Source organism: Macadamia integrifolia, chromosome 12, assembly GCF_013358625.1.
Source record: "Macadamia integrifolia cultivar HAES 741 chromosome 12, SCU_Mint_v3, whole genome shotgun sequence".
NCBI classification, from domain to species: Eukaryota; Viridiplantae; Streptophyta; class Magnoliopsida; order Proteales; family Proteaceae; genus Macadamia; species Macadamia integrifolia.
In genome coordinates, this window is record NC_056568.1 from 2,545,520 (window position 1) to 2,561,822 (window position 16,303).

Here is a 16,303-nt window from a genome sequence, read left to right on the forward strand (position 1 = left end):
TTTCTTTTTTGGGTGTGTAGGTGGGGCGGATGGTGTAGCCGGTCAATACCTCTTGAGCTTTAGTATATATGTCAATGGGAATGGTATCAACACGCAATGCCATCATATATATATTGAGAAGATAGAAATAAACATTAGCTTAAAGTAAATGTATATCTAATCTACGTCTTCACTAGAGAAGCATTGTTAAGTTGCTAGTTTGGACCCTTTTTTTTTTTATCAAGAAAAGAAAAAAAAAAAAACTGAAATTAAGGAACATAGTTAAGTATATCATTTAGATATTATTCATAAGTTCTATCAAGAGTATATGCCCAAATTCATGACTGGATTAGTAGAAAAGAGCAAATTAGATGAAAATGATGGTAAGAAATTTTTTAGAAATTGGCACTCGATTATAAGGATGACTTTAGTCATGGTGTCTTTAGAATCCTTAACATTCGGGAAATTAGAAGTGTTTAACGGAAGAGTTATTGCATAAAAAATGCTCCGTACTATCTTCGTTCCCGTGATTGGATAATTTAAGTCATGTATCATATTTTTTTTCAGGATTTTAGTAAGTTGAATATTCTTTTATAGAAGATGCAGCCATTATGATGTTCTACATATGTATTTATTTATGTCTATCCAAATAAGGTAGTGGTGATTGCCTTTTTCTTTTTCTTAATATACACATACTGTAAAAAAAAAAGAAGTTAATGTTTGGATGACTATCTGCCTCTTTGTAATGGAAAGTTAATGGAAATTGATGATTCTTTGATCTTGGAGAAAGTGGAAAAATGTAAAAGGAGTCATTACACCCTTAGTTGGTTAAGATGAAGTAACTCCTGATATGAGAACTAAACTTCATTTAGATTCCACCCTTTAGTAATTGTCATTTTCATTCTTTCTAGTATATTTTCCGCTTCCACCGCTTCTTTGCTTGGAATTTGATATGTTTTATATTTTGAATCATAAATTTTGTTTTACCAAAAAAAAATAAAATTATAAAGTACAAGAGAAAAAAAATCAACTGTTCATTCATTGCAAGGTAAAAACCATTTGACAAAAATTATGGCGTAATATCCTAAAAAAAAAAACAATGTGATGCCTACTCCTATGAAAAGTAATAATGCTTATGCTGGTGATGTTTTTATATGAATTTCCATGGTCCCGTACACTAACAGGACAACGCTTATTGACAGGAAGCTCTTTTCCATTATTTCATGTCTAAATCTAAGGGAAAGGTTTTTTAAACCATCACCTTTTTCCATCAGTTGAGTTACCAGAAAATTTTCCACCGCCATGGAAGAAGGAAAACTATGATCTGGATTTGTCAAGTCATTTGATTCAACTACTCCATTAAGTCCTCTAGGAGGCAAACTTTGATTTCTCACAATCAGTGTTTTAAGAATCGGCGAATTAGAGATCAAAATCGGCTGTTCTGACTCTTCCCGATTCGATATGATTGATTTATGAATTACCAGAATCGTTAGAATATTTCTCTGATCTACCAATTCTAGGGGTTTTTTTTCCGATTTCAAGCCGATTTTAATACGACTCGGATCGAAATGTGAACTGACCGCTACCGCGTTTTAAAACCCTGCTCACAATCTCACACGTCTCTGGATTTCTGTAGTCGTTTCTAGTTTCTATGCTTTTAACATTCCAGAAGGATCGTATCCTCTGGCGGTTCCTCCTATATATATACTCATTTTTGTTTTTTAATTTCTCCCTTACCAAAGTTATACCCAAATTGACTCGTTTCGATTCGACGTTGCGAATTCGTTCTCCTCTCTCTCTTTCTCCAGGATTCAGTAATGGCTAAAGAAGGACCCAACTGGGACGGATTGCTGAAATGGAGCCTCGCAAACTCCGACGGAAATCGGCCTCCTCGACAGTTGAGGTTTGCCCTCTTTCTTTCTGTGAATTTTTAGTTCCAGATTTGGAAATGAAGTTTCAGATTCCTAGAAGCTGCTGACCATCAGAGATTTATTCTCTTCTCTTGCCATGGTTCTTTTCTTCTTGGCCTTTTAAGTTTCTTTTAGCTGCTTCTAATTGAGCTTTTGGGTAACCTCAACTATTACTAAGGAAATTGAGGTGTAGAGGGACTGAATTCTCGTAAAAATGACGAACTATGCATTTCACATTTCGGAATCGCAAACATTGTTTTCACAATGTCACTATTTGATTCAACCTAGTTGTTGTATAGAGAAATTACCCTAGATTATTTGATTTCACCTACTTTATCAAGTCATGGATGAAGATATAAAGTGCTAAATTTTCCCTTTTCCCCCCCGTTTAGTACTTGTTGTTTCATTCATGAATTGAAGAATTGAATCGTGGGAAAATATTCGGATTTACAGATTTGAAACTGGTTGACATATTTGTTTATTTTATTTGCCAGTGAGGAGGATCGGAAATGGTTCATGCAAGCTATGCAATCGCAGACTCTTGATGTTATTCAGCGGATGAAAGAGATCACTCTTGTTATGCAAACTCCAGAGCAAGTGTTGGAGGCTCAAGGGGTTACTTCAGCTGATATTGAAGGTAGAGTCGTACACATCCTTATCAGTGGACATTTCTTTACCTTTTGTTTTACTTTTGCTGAATGAATGCTATTATTACTTTTAAATTTGGCAGATTTGCTAGATGAGCTCCAAGAGCATGTTGAGTCCATTGACATGGCTAATGGTACGTTTCTCTGATCTAGACTTGCTTTTTCTCTTATTCTATCTAGGGTTGTGTTGGCTCTTTTGTAGCGTGCAATATTCATATATTATTAATAGAAAGCTCCTATATCCATAATTCAATTCCTAAGAAGAAAAGAAGAGGATATGGATACAATCTTAAATTAATTCTCTCAAAGAAAAAATGGGTTTTCTTGTGTTTAATTTAAATATTATTACAAGATTGGTTGTTTTAAGTTATAAGGAAAGGTTTTAGACAACGAAATGAAGTTTATATTAGAAACATTCTGAAGAGAGGGCTCAATTTTCAATGTTGTTGGTCTCATGTGCACAAGGCTATGAGCTTTGCTTAGTTAGATCAAGTTGGATTGCCTGTGTCACAAAGGATATAAATGATTCAACTGTATCAGCTGATCAATTGTCTGAATTTTGGACAGGCCTTGACTGATCTCATATGATTCAGGACATCCTACTTGGGATCCTTGATTCTTCAAATCATCTTTAGGGGTGGCTACAACCAGCAGTAGTAGTGGAAATAATAGTCATAATAGTAGCATTAGGCATGTTGACACTGTTAGTGCTAGAATCGACGTGCAACTGTGTTAGAGACGCTGGGTGGGCTTGTTGTTTGTAGCATCTACCTTCATAGGAGAAATTCCATACTCATTTACTTGACAGTTTTTTGTTCATTAAAGCAATATTAATAAGGCTACCAAACTTCTCAATCTCTTACGATCACAAACTTGGTCCCAGGCTGTTAGATGGTTCTTGGCCTTTGTAAACCATCTCTTCTGTCCCTTTGCATTTGCCCCACGTGGTCGCCACTGACACAGGAACCAACATCAGGGGTGGGAAATAAAATGGGAATATCTATGAAGGTAGCTTTGATGAGTAACAATTTGGCTCCTTAGAGAAGAGCACGCTAACATCTCATTGAATGTGTGTTTCCAAAGAACCTGGTTATTAATTCCTTTGTGCAGATTGTTGCAATGAATCTCCTTGTTTTGTTTGTATGGTTAATATTTATATGGGTGGCTTAGTCCTCACATGCATGCTTGTGTACTTAATTTATATGGTTATTTGGCTAGTACTTCATCGTTTGGATTTGAGCTTGTGCATTTGTAAATAATGAACTTCGCAAATCGAAGCCAGTTACTGCCTTGCTGGACAATCCCTTTATTTTCTTCACTTTCCTGATATATTTTTTGTAAAATCATTGCTGGCATGTGATTTTTATCTTGGTGTTTTGTTTCAATATGCTACTTTATGAGTGCTACACTTCACGATGAAGCTTTTGCTAAGACTGCAACCTGTGCTTTCTGGTCTAAGGGTTTAAAAATTCAGTATCACCAAGTTGTGCTAGGTGAATATGAAGTTTGGTTCCCCTCGTCTAAATTTGTGGGTCCATGTGCTTTATATTCCTTGTCACATGCTCATGATAGTGTTCGGAGATATAGGACTGCCAACAGACTGGCCCATTTTTCTTATGAGTCTATTCTGAACTGAGCTTGGGTAGGTTCAGCTAAGTTTGGGCTTATGTGATTACTGGGATGACTCTTAAATGACATGAAGCTCAGATTGACATAGTGCTTTGGCCCACCAGCACATTTCTTCTTCTCCAACTTCGATCGTGGATGCTTTTCTCTTCTTTCACAATGCTCATCCACGTCCATGCAAGTGTGCACATTTAAATGCTAAATATGCTTTATCCGGCTATCATCTTACCCTGATATAGATTATTTTGGGATTCACATGCACCTGCGTGAGTATGTGTGAGACAAACAAGTAGATATGCACCCTTGTGCATTGCTAAGTTGATCCCTGAGAGGTCGAGTAAGCAGCTCTAGACTTGGAACTTCAAAGTTCAAAGGAAACCTTTGATATTCCTTTCAACCTATAACTACAATCATTCATGCTAGATACTACTTAACCAGCTAGCCTTAAACATTCCACCCGATTTTTTAGTCCAAGCAAAACCCCTGAAGACCGTAACTCTGCGTTGGGCTTACCATAAGCCTGAGCCACATTAATATAACCCCAGTTTTATGAGGCTTAACCAAGTGGAAGAAATCTAGCTTGGCTTGGCTCCTTTTCAACCTCTAATCAACTCAGGACCTTTTGCAGCATTTGAGTTCAGTCTAATTTGACTTGTTACTTTGGATTTGTGGAGATTCTATTAGAAAGAGGTGAGATGGAGCACCTTAGCTTAAAGAAAACATGTGGTGCTGATTGCAATTTGTTTTTCTTAGTGCCTCTGTAACTTGTATGATCAGCTATTAATGCAAATAATTGCTACTCTAAACTGCTGTTTTTTAAGATTAATCATTCTAGATTTGTACATGCTGTAGACCTTCACTCAATTGGGGGTTTGCACCCTCTGCTTGGCCACTTGAAGAATTCCCATCCTGGCATTCGAGCAAAGGCTGCAGAGGTGGTTAGTACGATCGTTCAGAACAATCCCAAGAGTCAACAACTTGTGATGGAAGCGAATGGCCTAGAACCTCTCCTCCACAACTTCATTTCAGATCCTGATGTAACAGTCCAGACCAAATCGCTTGGGGCAATATCCTGTGAGTTCTCTCTCCCTCTCCCCTTACATAAAGTTGGCTGTGTTTGGTGCCCATTGACACTGCACTTGGTGTTTTTATTTGTTGTGAAGCACTTGCATCTGTGGCTTGCTATTACTGGGTGAGGCTAGAATCTGAATTGTTTGCTCTTGTGGACTTGCAGCTTTGGTTAGGCACAACAAACCTGGAATTGCTGCATTTCGTCTGGCAACTGGTTACACAGGACTGAGGGATGCATTGGGGTCAGAGAATGTTAGATTTCAAAGGTACTCTGATTTTAAAGTTAATCCAGATGAAAAACTTTTGCTTTCTTAGTTAGAGATGAGTGCTTTTGCCTGAAGTCAACTTCAGTTGGTTCATTGCTTGTTCAAAATAAGCATGCTAAATTAAGATGCATATACTCTATGGATACGTCTATGATTGCCTGTCTTCAATCTCTGTTTCTGGTTTCATGCTGTGGTTTTTTTTTTTTTTTGCTGTGGTGTTACTATTGTCTTTCTTGATCTTCTCTTTCTACTGACATGAGAAAAACATCTACCAGGAAGGCCCTCAACTTGATCCACTACCTTTTAAATGAGAACCATTCAGACCACAACATAGTCACTGAGCTTGGATTTCCACGCATCCTGATGCACCTGGCGTCCAGTGACGATGCTGAAGTGAGAGAAGCAGCACTTAGGGGACTTCTTGAGCTTGCTCGTGAAAGGGGAGGTGGGACCAACAACAGTTTGGCTGAAGATTGTGAGAAATTGAAGCAAATTCTGCAGGATAGGATCAAAGGTATCAGTGTGATGTCTCCTGATGATCTAGGGGCTGCTAAGGAGGAGAGGCAGCTTGTTGACTCCCTGTGGAATGCTTGCTACAATGAGCCTTCTTCTCTCCAAGAAAAAGGTCTGCTTGTTCTTCCAGGAGAAGATGCACCACCACCCGATGTCGCAAGCAAGATTCTTGAACCTCCTCTGAGGGCTTGGGCTGCTGCAAACCCATCGACAAATCAAGACTCCAAGAGTGCTAAGAAAGAGGCCCCATTACTCCTGGGGATGGGTCCTCCATCCACTACCCCTCAAGTTGAGAGAAGTACAAACTCGGGTTGTGATGCATCAGGGAGTGCACAAACATGAAATCCTTGGTGTAGTACGTTTATAGCAACAATGAAAGTGCTAGAAAGTGCTGTATGATATTTGTTGTTTCCTTTTCTTTTTAATCGTTCCTTTTCCTTCAAGATAACTGCTTTTTGGTTGGGAGCACAGCTCAGTGGTTTAATCGATCTTCCTTTATTGAGCTGGTCATGACTCATGAAAGCACTAATTTTAGCTTTTCCGACTGCATGTGGGTTTTAATAGCAGGATGATTTTGATTTTGATTTTGATAATGGATTGTGGAGAGTAAAGTCGCTGGAGACTCCCCTTTGGACATGGAGTTGAGTGTACCTTTAAGGGCCCTCTGTAATATTTGCAGGTTTCTCGAGTGTAACCATTACCCCTTGCCCTTTCTCCTCCTCTACCTACCCGTAGTAGTCATCCAATGAACCCCTCTTTTCTTTTCTACAGCTCCAGTTCTCTAAAGCTGTTAAAAGTACTGGTAATAACAGGGGCGTGCTCTGTTTGCATACTATAGAGCTGCAATTGTCAAATCTCCATTGTCACCAGGGAAGAAAGACTTGTGATCTGATGGTACCGATCCGGACCGGATTATCCTGATTCTGAGTTTTGAATCACTGATTCACTTTTAGCAAACCATAAAATGTGAAATTTAGGTTGATGAGACTTTGGTTTGCAATGTTTACCTGTTCTATGGTTAATAGGTCATGCGTTGTGTCTAATCGAGAATTTGGAATTGCGGCTATTTGTGGTCTCCTCAATCAAAGTACTGGTGAGGAACCTCTTTAAAGCCAACCTTCATCAAGAACCACATAATGATTTGATCTATTCAATGGAATCACCTTGCTTGGTTATTCAATTTGGCATGCAAGGAAGGAATCGAGTCTTCTTCAAACTACAAAATGAAACCAAAATCAAATTCTTCACCGTTACCGAACTTTAACTTTGGTAGATACGGTTACATCAAAACAAGATCAATTCAAAGGAGCCTCCGTGCTTCACTATTCAATATGACTAGTCCAACATTTTTGGTCTATTCGAAGCTGCTGACAATTGTTTTGTTTTTTAGGGTTCAAACAGATTTGAGCCGATTTTTAACCAATTCTGGGCGATACTGAACTTGCTTAAACAGCTTGGATAGCATTGTATACACTATACAGTATTTACTTCTGTTAGGCTAATGGCAATGAATGTTTATTGCCTTGGAGATGAGAAGGATGGAGTTGGAGGTTGCTAAACAAAAATCTTGCATATTTCCATGGAGAAATGTATTCTCCACGTCAAGTTGAGATAATGACCACTTTTTAATTGCAACTTAGGTGAGAATGACACGAATGGTGATCATTTTAGTAATTTGGGGCAAATCTGATGTTTTGTATTTTCTATTTAGACTCTAATTTATGTGCTTCTCTTGAAAAAAAAAAAAAAAAAAATGCAAAGGATAAAGTTTTTAATTGCTTAAGGTGGAGAGAGAATTTCTTCATCCACCATGATGTGATCATATGATTGAATTTTTTAGGGAAGTGAAGTTCATCATTAACTCAAGACTCGTAAGAAAAAAGGTCAAAAATATATTTTTTCAATTCAATCCAATAGCTGAGATGTTGTGGCTTAAGATATTCTCTTTTCACAGTGGATGATCAATCTCATTTTTTAAAATTAGAATAAATCCATTCAATCTACTAGTTTCTTGAATGATACCGATATCAATCCCAAGTTTTAAAACCTTTATTCTAATATTTTTTTGTTGTCTTATTCCTGTGTTGGATATGAAATCAAGAATCCCATCTACATTGATGTTTCAACACGCATTCAAATTAGTCTCTTCTGCATTAGTGCATGAGCCACCCGACCAGATAGAGATCTTTTACTCTTTATTTTATTATTAAACCTTTCTTATTTCAATACCACAGATACCATAAAGGTATCGATATCGATACAGATCGATCCCGATACATAAGACTATGGGCTTGGGCTGGAGCTGGACAGCCTGGACCCAACTTCAACTTTAAAATTAAAAAAAATGGAAAAAATGCATATTCGGTGCCCAGAGGCGGTGGTGGGCGTCACACACGTGGCCATATTAAATTGAATGTTCCCTAATCACATCCGACCCTACCCAGTCCAGAGTCCAATAAGGGAAAGTCTAGTAATGCGTAGATAAGGTAAAAGTATCCGGCTAAGTCGTCCACGTAGGCAGGTGGACAAGTGCGCTTTGGAATCAGTTTTGCACTTTTCCGTTCCTTTTCTCTTCCTAAAAGCATAAAAGAAATTTTTTTCTAATCCCCAGCTGTCCCAGCCCACACAATTGTTTACGAGCCTCTCCGAAATATCTACCCAACTCCAGATTTCAGAATGGAAACCCCTCCTCCTCCTCCTCTTTGAGTCCTCCCTCTCTCTCTTTCTATAGTCGTCTCCTTCGTTTCTAAGTCTTCTTCATCTCCGACAAACCAAGCTGATAATCTCTCTCCATCTCTCTTTCCAATTCATGAGTTAACATTTTTTTTTTTTTTTTTTTTTTTAAATAGAGTTCCCTAATTTCAAGCTATCCTCTGCACATGGATTCATGGTTTCTGAAAACCCTAATTCCCTCGATTTCCGCGAACTGGGTGGTCGATTTGATCTCAATATCTTGAGAGTTAAAGATGGTCTGTCTCTTCTCTTGGCTTTGCTACTGTAGACTTGATTGAATTATTAAAATTGAAAATTGGGAAGCAAAAGACGGCAAGAGTATGGGGGAAGAAGTGCAGAGGAACAGATTCGAAAGAGGCCTCGGTGATGGAGATAATGACCGAGTCCTGGAATGGGAGGTCGGGTTGCCCGGCGCTGACGATCTGACGCCTTTGTCTCAGTCTTTGATTCCTCCAGAGCTCGCCTCGGCTTTCAGTATATCACCTCAGCCCTATCAAACCATGCTTGATGTGAATCGCGCCTCCCAGAACACGCTATCGAGCATCTGCCGCCACTCGCAGGCTTTTACCTCCAACCACCTCAAATCTCTGCCTTCCTCCGCCGAGGACCCGAGTCTTGACCCCTTGGTCGTTGAAGATGACGAAAATGATCCTGAGAGTACCAACAAGGATGACTATGATCCTCGCAAGGTAAGAAGACTTGACAGCGCTGAAGAGGTTGATTCGGCTTCGCGGACAGAGAGTTCTTACAACAATAATAACGATGATCACTCTGCTCGGTCCTTGAAAAGGCCCCGACTGATGTGGACTCCGCAACTTCACAAACGATTTGTCGATGTCGTCGCGCATCTGGGTATCAAGAACGCCGTCCCCAAGACCATCATGCAATTGATGAACGTGGAGGGTTTAACCAGAGAAAACGTCGCCAGCCACCTCCAGAAGTATCGCTTGTACTTGAAGAGGATGCAGGGCTTGTCCAACGAAGGCCCTTCCTCTTCGGATCATCTCTTTGCATCAACCCCTGTGCCACAGAGCTTTCACGAATCCGGTGCTAATGCCCACATGCCGCTTCCGATGCCGTACCTTGTGATGCCTATGCCGGTATTTGGTGATGCCCACGGTCATGGTCATATGGGGATGCCCGTAGGTAATCCACCCACCCCTGCTACCTGTCATGGCTTCGACTCTCATCCCTATAACATGTTTCGGGAGCAGCAGCGGGATTGGTCGGGTAATAAGTTCGGTTCGATGATGTCTTATCGTCATGTTAACTCAAACGATAAATGACATTACCCAGGACTACCTTCGTAGCAGGGAGGTGAGTCTCTCAGTGTTCTCTGTCTTTATTCCTCATTGGTATGTATTAGTGTCACTACTTGTACTATTCTTTGTAACCTTCCATTATCTGATGATAATTCACTGTGCATCAAAACCTCATCTTGGGTGTTGGCAGTTATTTCTTGATCGGGGTTTTGGAATCTCATATAGCAGAGCAGTTATATTTACTTTTCCTGTTAAAATAAATGGACAAGGGGAAACAGAGATTGAAATGTCAAACAGAGTAGAAGATATTTCACGTTCGCCCCAAATGTTATGTACCTCATACTGGGCACCTGGATAGATCCACTCCAAAAACACTGTTGTTCTTTAGCAGTAAAAGAGACACCACAAGCTCGTGAGACTTGAAAGTTGTATGTTCCTCACAATTGGTACTATTTGAATCCCTCAGGATTTTGGGTACTTAAAAGTCAAGTAAAAAAATCGAGCTTTGGGGAAAATGGTTAAAGACAAATGGATGAAATAGAAGAACAATACCAATATGTGCGGCATATATGATTGAATTTGGCTCTGAAATTTGACTAGTGGCCAATCCAAACCATATTTTGTGTAATGGTTGGCATTTCCACACCATCTTTTCAGGTGGCAAAAACTAGGTGGTCCATGTAGAAAGCATTTTTTATGTGGGTCATGTGAAGATCCTTTTGCCTTTATTCCAAAAGTTATCAACTTTTTATTGTTGGAAATCAAAAAATGAATGTTGAAAATTTCCATTCGTTGATTGTTTTCCGTAGCCGCAGTTTTGTAGTAAAGTGCTCTGAACCTGTTCCTGTCCATCTGAAGGAGTTTCTGAAAGTTGAGATGATGGTCATAACTACACTATTCATTGTAGCTCCTCATATTTCTTGCTATTAGTGATTGGAATGTGTTTGAAACACTTACTTTTCAAGCTTGTTTATCTGCTTCAAAAATTGAATCAGGTGTCCCTACGACTTGGTTAGGTAATGTAAAAATATTTTTTCAAAATTAAAAAAAGTTAATAACATGAAAGAAGCCTGACCTGCTGTGTGAAGGAGAATGTGGGGGCTTGGTTAGATATTTTTGGTGAGTGGGTTTTTTGGAGACTCCCATTTTATCAGTTTTTCTGTTCACTATATATATATATATATAAATAATTGCACTTTAGGTTTAGGCATGGAAGAACAATTAAATTGTTGAAGTTTTGGCTGAAAATGATGCTGGAGAAACAATAGTGGGATTTCTCAAGGACAAACTCCTTTTGGTTCCTTTTCCTGGAAGGAACATCAGGAGAATTCCAGTTAATTCAGATACGTAAGTAACAGAGCCACAACCTTGAGTTCCCATTCATGCATTTATGGAAGGGACCAAGAAAGTGGCTACGTCTACTTGATGTTGTAGAGATGTTTCTTGACTTGATCCATAACATATAGAGTTTCTTTAGTTGTCGTTGATCAATTGAAGGTCATAAAAATTCAGTTTTATGGAGAGTTTCTTTAGTTGGCATTGATCAATTGAAGGTCATAAAAGTTAAGTTTATGGAGAGTTTCTTAGTTGGCGTTGATCAATTGAAGGTCATATAAGTTCAGTTTATTGAGAGTTTCTTTAGCTGGCATTGATCAATTGAAGGTCATATAAGTTCAGTTTATGGAGAGTTTCTTTAGTTGGCATTGATCAATTGAAGGTCATAAAAGTTCAATTTATAGCTGCAAAGATAAGGGGGACAGCCATTTAGTGTAGACTCTAATACCAATTTTGGAATGGTGCAAGGAGATGCTGCAAACATGGACCATCCAAATCCAGGGAGCTTGTGCAAATTCAGTTGTGGAATGTAGCCTTGTAGCATGATTGTTGAAGAGTGCACAGAATTTTATATGCTGGCAACATGCTGATTTTGAGTGAGACAAGATGGTCTGTGGTTGCTATTTTTTGTTATGTAGGCGGCACATTGTTCTTCAAATACAAAAAAATAAAAGTAAAAAATGAATAGAACAAAATTTTTATGAGTTCCTACAGATGGAGGTCTAATGGATGATGAATTGAATGTGAAGCCTACTCCTAAACTGAAGTACAAAGCAAGCTGACCATTTTGTGGAGGATGATAACTAATGCATTAGAGAAGAGGAAAGGTTCAGTTTTTCGCTCTGGCATTTCATCAAGAACCTTGATTCTGTTGAAAAGGATAAGAGTCAAGATGGGCATACGTTGGATGGTTCAAAAGCTGGACTTGTTGGGTTTCTTGCTGTGCCATTGATGTCACTGCCAATGGAGAAGATGGTTATATGTCAGTGTAGATGCTGTAATGACTCGGGCTCCGTTTTCTCTACACAAGATTCACAAAAATCTGTCAAGTGCAAAAAGAAATTGTTTATAAATAGAAAGAACAGAATTTATTTTACTGAATGCAATAAAAAAAAAATATGGAAGAGCTACCTTCAATTAAATCTTGTGGATGTTATTTCTTTAAAGAAGTGGTTGTGTCATGGTCAAGCATAGTAGTCTGCCACCCGTGGAGGACACCACCCCCATTATATGGCTGGAGTTTTTTTCGTCAATCTCCTGAGCTAAAATATGCTTCCTTTTATGTATCCAATATGGAAAATGTATAGACAAAAGGCACAAAATAAGTGAATATCTAAAGGTTGATTTTCAGGAAAAAGTTTCGTGCTGAAACAGATGGAGCCTAAATGGTTCAGTGCGTGAAACTAAACCAATTCAATAACTGGGGTAAGTTTGTCCTGCTATCGTCCCTAATAGCCCTATAAAAATTAGAGCGTCATCAGCTCCTGCTTCTGGTTCTGTTCTCTGTCTAAATCACCTGTGTTCCCTGAGAAAATAAGAAACCTAGACACAGCTTTCTTTTTTCAGTCGATCATGGTATTTGGAAATAAGTTGGCTAGTCCCCATGAAATTCATGCTGCCTTTGAATGTTGTAGATTATAACTGACAATAGCTGAAACGATCTGCCAAGAAGCTATTTCTTGAGATTTGAAAGCTTTAGTGTTTTATTATTATTATTATTATTCTTATTATTTTTTAAACCTATGTGCTTCTCACTTTCTAAGCTCCACTTGCACATGATTGTGATGGAGCTGTGTCAACAGCTTGGATGTCCCCATTGATGATCTCGTTGTTGGTGTCTGGTCTCAGCCCCTTTGAGTAATGCATTATACACTACTGCTTCTTGTATTTTTTCTATCAAACATGATTTTGTGGAACTATATCTGTAAACACCAATATTCTTATCCTTCTTGCCTCAAGTTCTGGAACCGGCAATTTATATTGCTAGTAGTTGATCAATACCAGGAAGCTGGTCATGCAACATAGTTAGGAAGCAGCTGTTCAAGTTGGTAGATCCTCTCCAAACACTATTGATGGAGTGGGGTAGATTGCAAAAGGAATTAGAAAGAAGTGAAGGATAAAAATGCCAGGGTTTGAGCAAAGAATTATTTGCATCAAAGACTGGAATTTTAGAGCAAGGAAGAAAACTTCTATCTTCACAGACTATCATTTGAAAGAGCATGGAACACCCCCAGCTCCCCTACAAAAAAACAAAAGGACCTGAGGAATTTGAGTGGAGACCCTTGTGGATCTGAAAAATAGAACTCTTTATAAGTCTGTCCTACCTGAATAACTTAATATTTTTGTGCATGAGTCTGAAGAATGCAAGGACTAACTTGATTGAAAACAAAAGACTAAAAATTAGTAAGTTGGACATTAAGTGGTACACACCCATTCAATTCTGATCAAAGGTTTGAATTTTAGTTGCACATCAAAGTCACATCTTGGTATAAACTTATTTTTGTCATATATGTTTGCTATCTTTTGAAACGTAAAGAAATTATTAAGATGAATAAAAGTCCCAAAGGCTGGGTAGCTGTTGAAATGTTAAGTCAGTCTAGTTAACTATGTTGGTTATGGCCCCGGGGATACTTCGTTCCTCCCACAATGATGATCTTCTTTGGAAAATCAAAATTTGAATGAAGAGTGTAAGCATTAGAATTTAGAACCCACCTATATCTGATGTTGTTCTCATTCTTATTTACTTTGTACAGATTCTTCTCCCACATTTTCCCAAATTTTGAAATAAAGGATGGAGGGTAATGTCCACTACTTGACTAGCACAATGGACAATATAGAATGGAAAAAATTGAAAAGGGCCAATCATTGTGAGACAGGAGTAGTATCGCCTGTATCTAAGAATGGGAAATAGGAGCTTGCATCCATATTACACAACTTACATGTTCAAAGCACTGATGGAAGACACTTTGGAGAAGCTTATAGCTGCTTTAATGACTTATATCCTTTTACAACCTAGAAGGAGATGATATTCTGCTAATAGACCAACAGAATGTCAAATAGCTTGATAATACTCATAATACATCCAGTGTTAATGACTAGAGCATGAACACCTGATTACTGGTTAATCAGGGATTGGTTTTCCCTTGAATTTGGATGTTGGGAATCTTATCATCTTGAAGGAGTGTCAACATAAGCTAGAATCTGAATGTGAGCCGACACTGGGAACTGGATCAATTCTGGAGCAAGTTGGGTAGTACTTCAGTTATGCACCCTTGTTTCTTCTCCTTGTGATGTTTCAGGAGACCACCTTTATCATTGTTCATTTGCAAGGAGGAATTGATTGGAAGCTCCTACCCATCTATTGAGCATCTTTAAATTCTTCTCCGCTTCAAATAAGTTGGTAAATGAAGTATTGTTATCTATCACAAAAAGAAATATATATATATATATATATATATGTGTATATTGGGGGAAAATATTTTGCCCTATAAGGAAACTCATAACTATTTTCCTCTATGAATAATGGAGTTGAGCTTTTATATATATATTCAAGATGGCTTCATTTCTTTGGAAATATCTCTATGAGAAACATGCTTTAATTAATAGAAAGGACCAAGCACTTTCTAGTCACACTCTGTTTTACATATCTTTGTTTTTGTTTATTATATTTATACCATGCGATCAAAGGATTTTGTTCGACTCATAATCTTAGTAAGACAGGATTTCCCTTATTTTTGTGTCTAGGAAGGTGAATCAACATACTTGAAAGCTGGAATGGTGGCTGGCTAGAACTGCTTTCTGAACTTGAAGTGCTCATAAGAATGACATGTTCCCCCAAACCAGTTTCAGCTGATCGGAGATGTAACATGCTCACCCATATCAATTATCATCTGCTAACCTTAGTACTCTTTCTTCTGGTAATGGAAGTCTGAATCATCCTGATACAGCAAATTTCACTTCATGTACCACTGCTTTTTCTACCCCACCAACTATGAACTGCAAAGTGGGGTTCACTTAAGATCCATTTTACAGAAGAAAACTGCATTAGTTGAACTAGTAATATTTGGGACTATGTTTCCGCTGATTTGCCAAGAAGAAAACTTGGTCCCTGCCATCCAGAGCCAGATCTCTATGTTTATCTTTTTGTCTGCTTGTGCGGAAAAGGAGACCTGTTCTGGGGATTTGAGATGAAATGGGACAGAGGTCAGCATTTTTCAGTCTGTCAGAATGTTATTGAGAAGAGTCTTGGGGGTTTGTCTTTGCTTTCTTCCATACCCAGATCTTGACGATCCTGCAAGCTTCTGCCATGACCTGATGATCCATTTGTGTACTCAATGCTTATGCACATTAATATGAGGACCTGAACGGGTTTTCTAATATGACATTGGAATGTGGAATGCCTTTCTTCCTCTTTCTCAATAATACTCCAAAGGAGTTGGTTGATTTACTCAACGTTTCAGTGATGAGCTAATTGGAATAAAGAACAATGACTAATTTTGGGTGCTCTGTTTTTTCATACTAGATCACATTAGAACTGAAGTTCATACTATGGAATGTCATGACAGTGATGAAGTGTCTTTTAAAGTCTGCAACCTTTTGATTCCCCTCCTCTCTCCCCCACCCCAACCAAAAACAAACCATTCTGATGCGTATAAAGTGAACACTGTTATTGGTTTGTTGGAATTTTTTTTATGCAGTCTCTCTCTTCATCCTCAATGCAGAAACTAGTGGATTTGAACTTATTGGTGTTTCAGAGCTTATCTATAACAAATAAATAAATATTAGTTTTGACCATTCTTGGGGGTAACATAAAATAGTAAGAGTTTCCACAAAAAAAAAAAATATATATATATATATATAATAGTAAGAGTATATTTCAGAACGTCAGACCTTTTTTCCCCCTCATGCTTTCAGTACTTGATCTCAAATTCACAATTTCTGCAATCCTATTTAACATGAGA

At 38.3% G+C, this 16,303-nt stretch overlaps 2 protein-coding genes across 4 annotated transcripts; both read left to right on the top strand.

Moving 5' to 3' along the window:
- The first annotated feature begins 1,476 nt into the window (after window positions 1-1,476).
- On the top strand, window positions 1,477-6,522 carry LOC122058417 (hsp70-binding protein 1-like). Its single transcript, XM_042621099.1, has 6 exons — window positions 1,477-1,882; window positions 2,384-2,526; window positions 2,620-2,670; window positions 5,015-5,236; window positions 5,397-5,499; window positions 5,775-6,522. The coding sequence occupies exons 1-6, from the start codon at window positions 1,797-1,799 to the stop codon at window positions 6,352-6,354; spliced, it is 1,185 nt and encodes a 394-aa protein (XP_042477033.1). The 5' UTR covers window positions 1,477-1,796; the 3' UTR covers window positions 6,355-6,522.
- Window positions 6,523-8,609: 2,087 nt separating this feature from the next.
- LOC122058026 (transcription factor PCL1-like) lies at window positions 8,610-15,848 on the top strand. 3 transcript variants are annotated; one of them, XM_042620411.1, is made up of 2 exons: window positions 8,610-10,062; window positions 15,087-15,848. In XM_042620411.1, the coding sequence occupies exon 1, from the start codon at window positions 9,066-9,068 to the stop codon at window positions 10,029-10,031; it is 966 nt and encodes a 321-aa protein (XP_042476345.1). In that variant the 5' UTR covers window positions 8,610-9,065; the 3' UTR covers window positions 10,032-10,062; window positions 15,087-15,848. The 3 variants fall into 3 exon arrangements, with proteins under 3 accessions (XP_042476345.1, XP_042476347.1, XP_042476348.1); XM_042620413.1 differs by lacking the exon at window positions 15,087-15,848 and adding an exon at window positions 14,096-14,887; XM_042620414.1 differs by lacking the exon at window positions 15,087-15,848 and adding an exon at window positions 10,198-10,959.
- Window positions 15,849-16,303: the final 455 nt, after the last annotated feature.

Bases quoted from the DNA above. Each gene is read 5' to 3' on its own strand.
- LOC122058417 (XM_042621099.1), top strand. From the start codon at position 1,797: ATGGCTAAAGAAGGACCCAACTGGGACGGATTGCTGAAATGGAGCCTC. The intron at 1,883-2,383 runs GTTTGCCCTCTT...TTTATTTGCCAG, and splicing joins CGGCCTCCTCGACAGTTGAG to TGAGGAGGATCGGAAATGGT. The intron at 5,500-5,774 runs GTACTCTGATTT...AACATCTACCAG, and splicing joins GAGAATGTTAGATTTCAAAG to GAAGGCCCTCAACTTGATCC.
- LOC122058026 (XM_042620411.1), top strand. From the start codon at position 9,066: ATGGGGGAAGAAGTGCAGAGGAACAGATTCGAAAGAGGCCTCGGTGAT.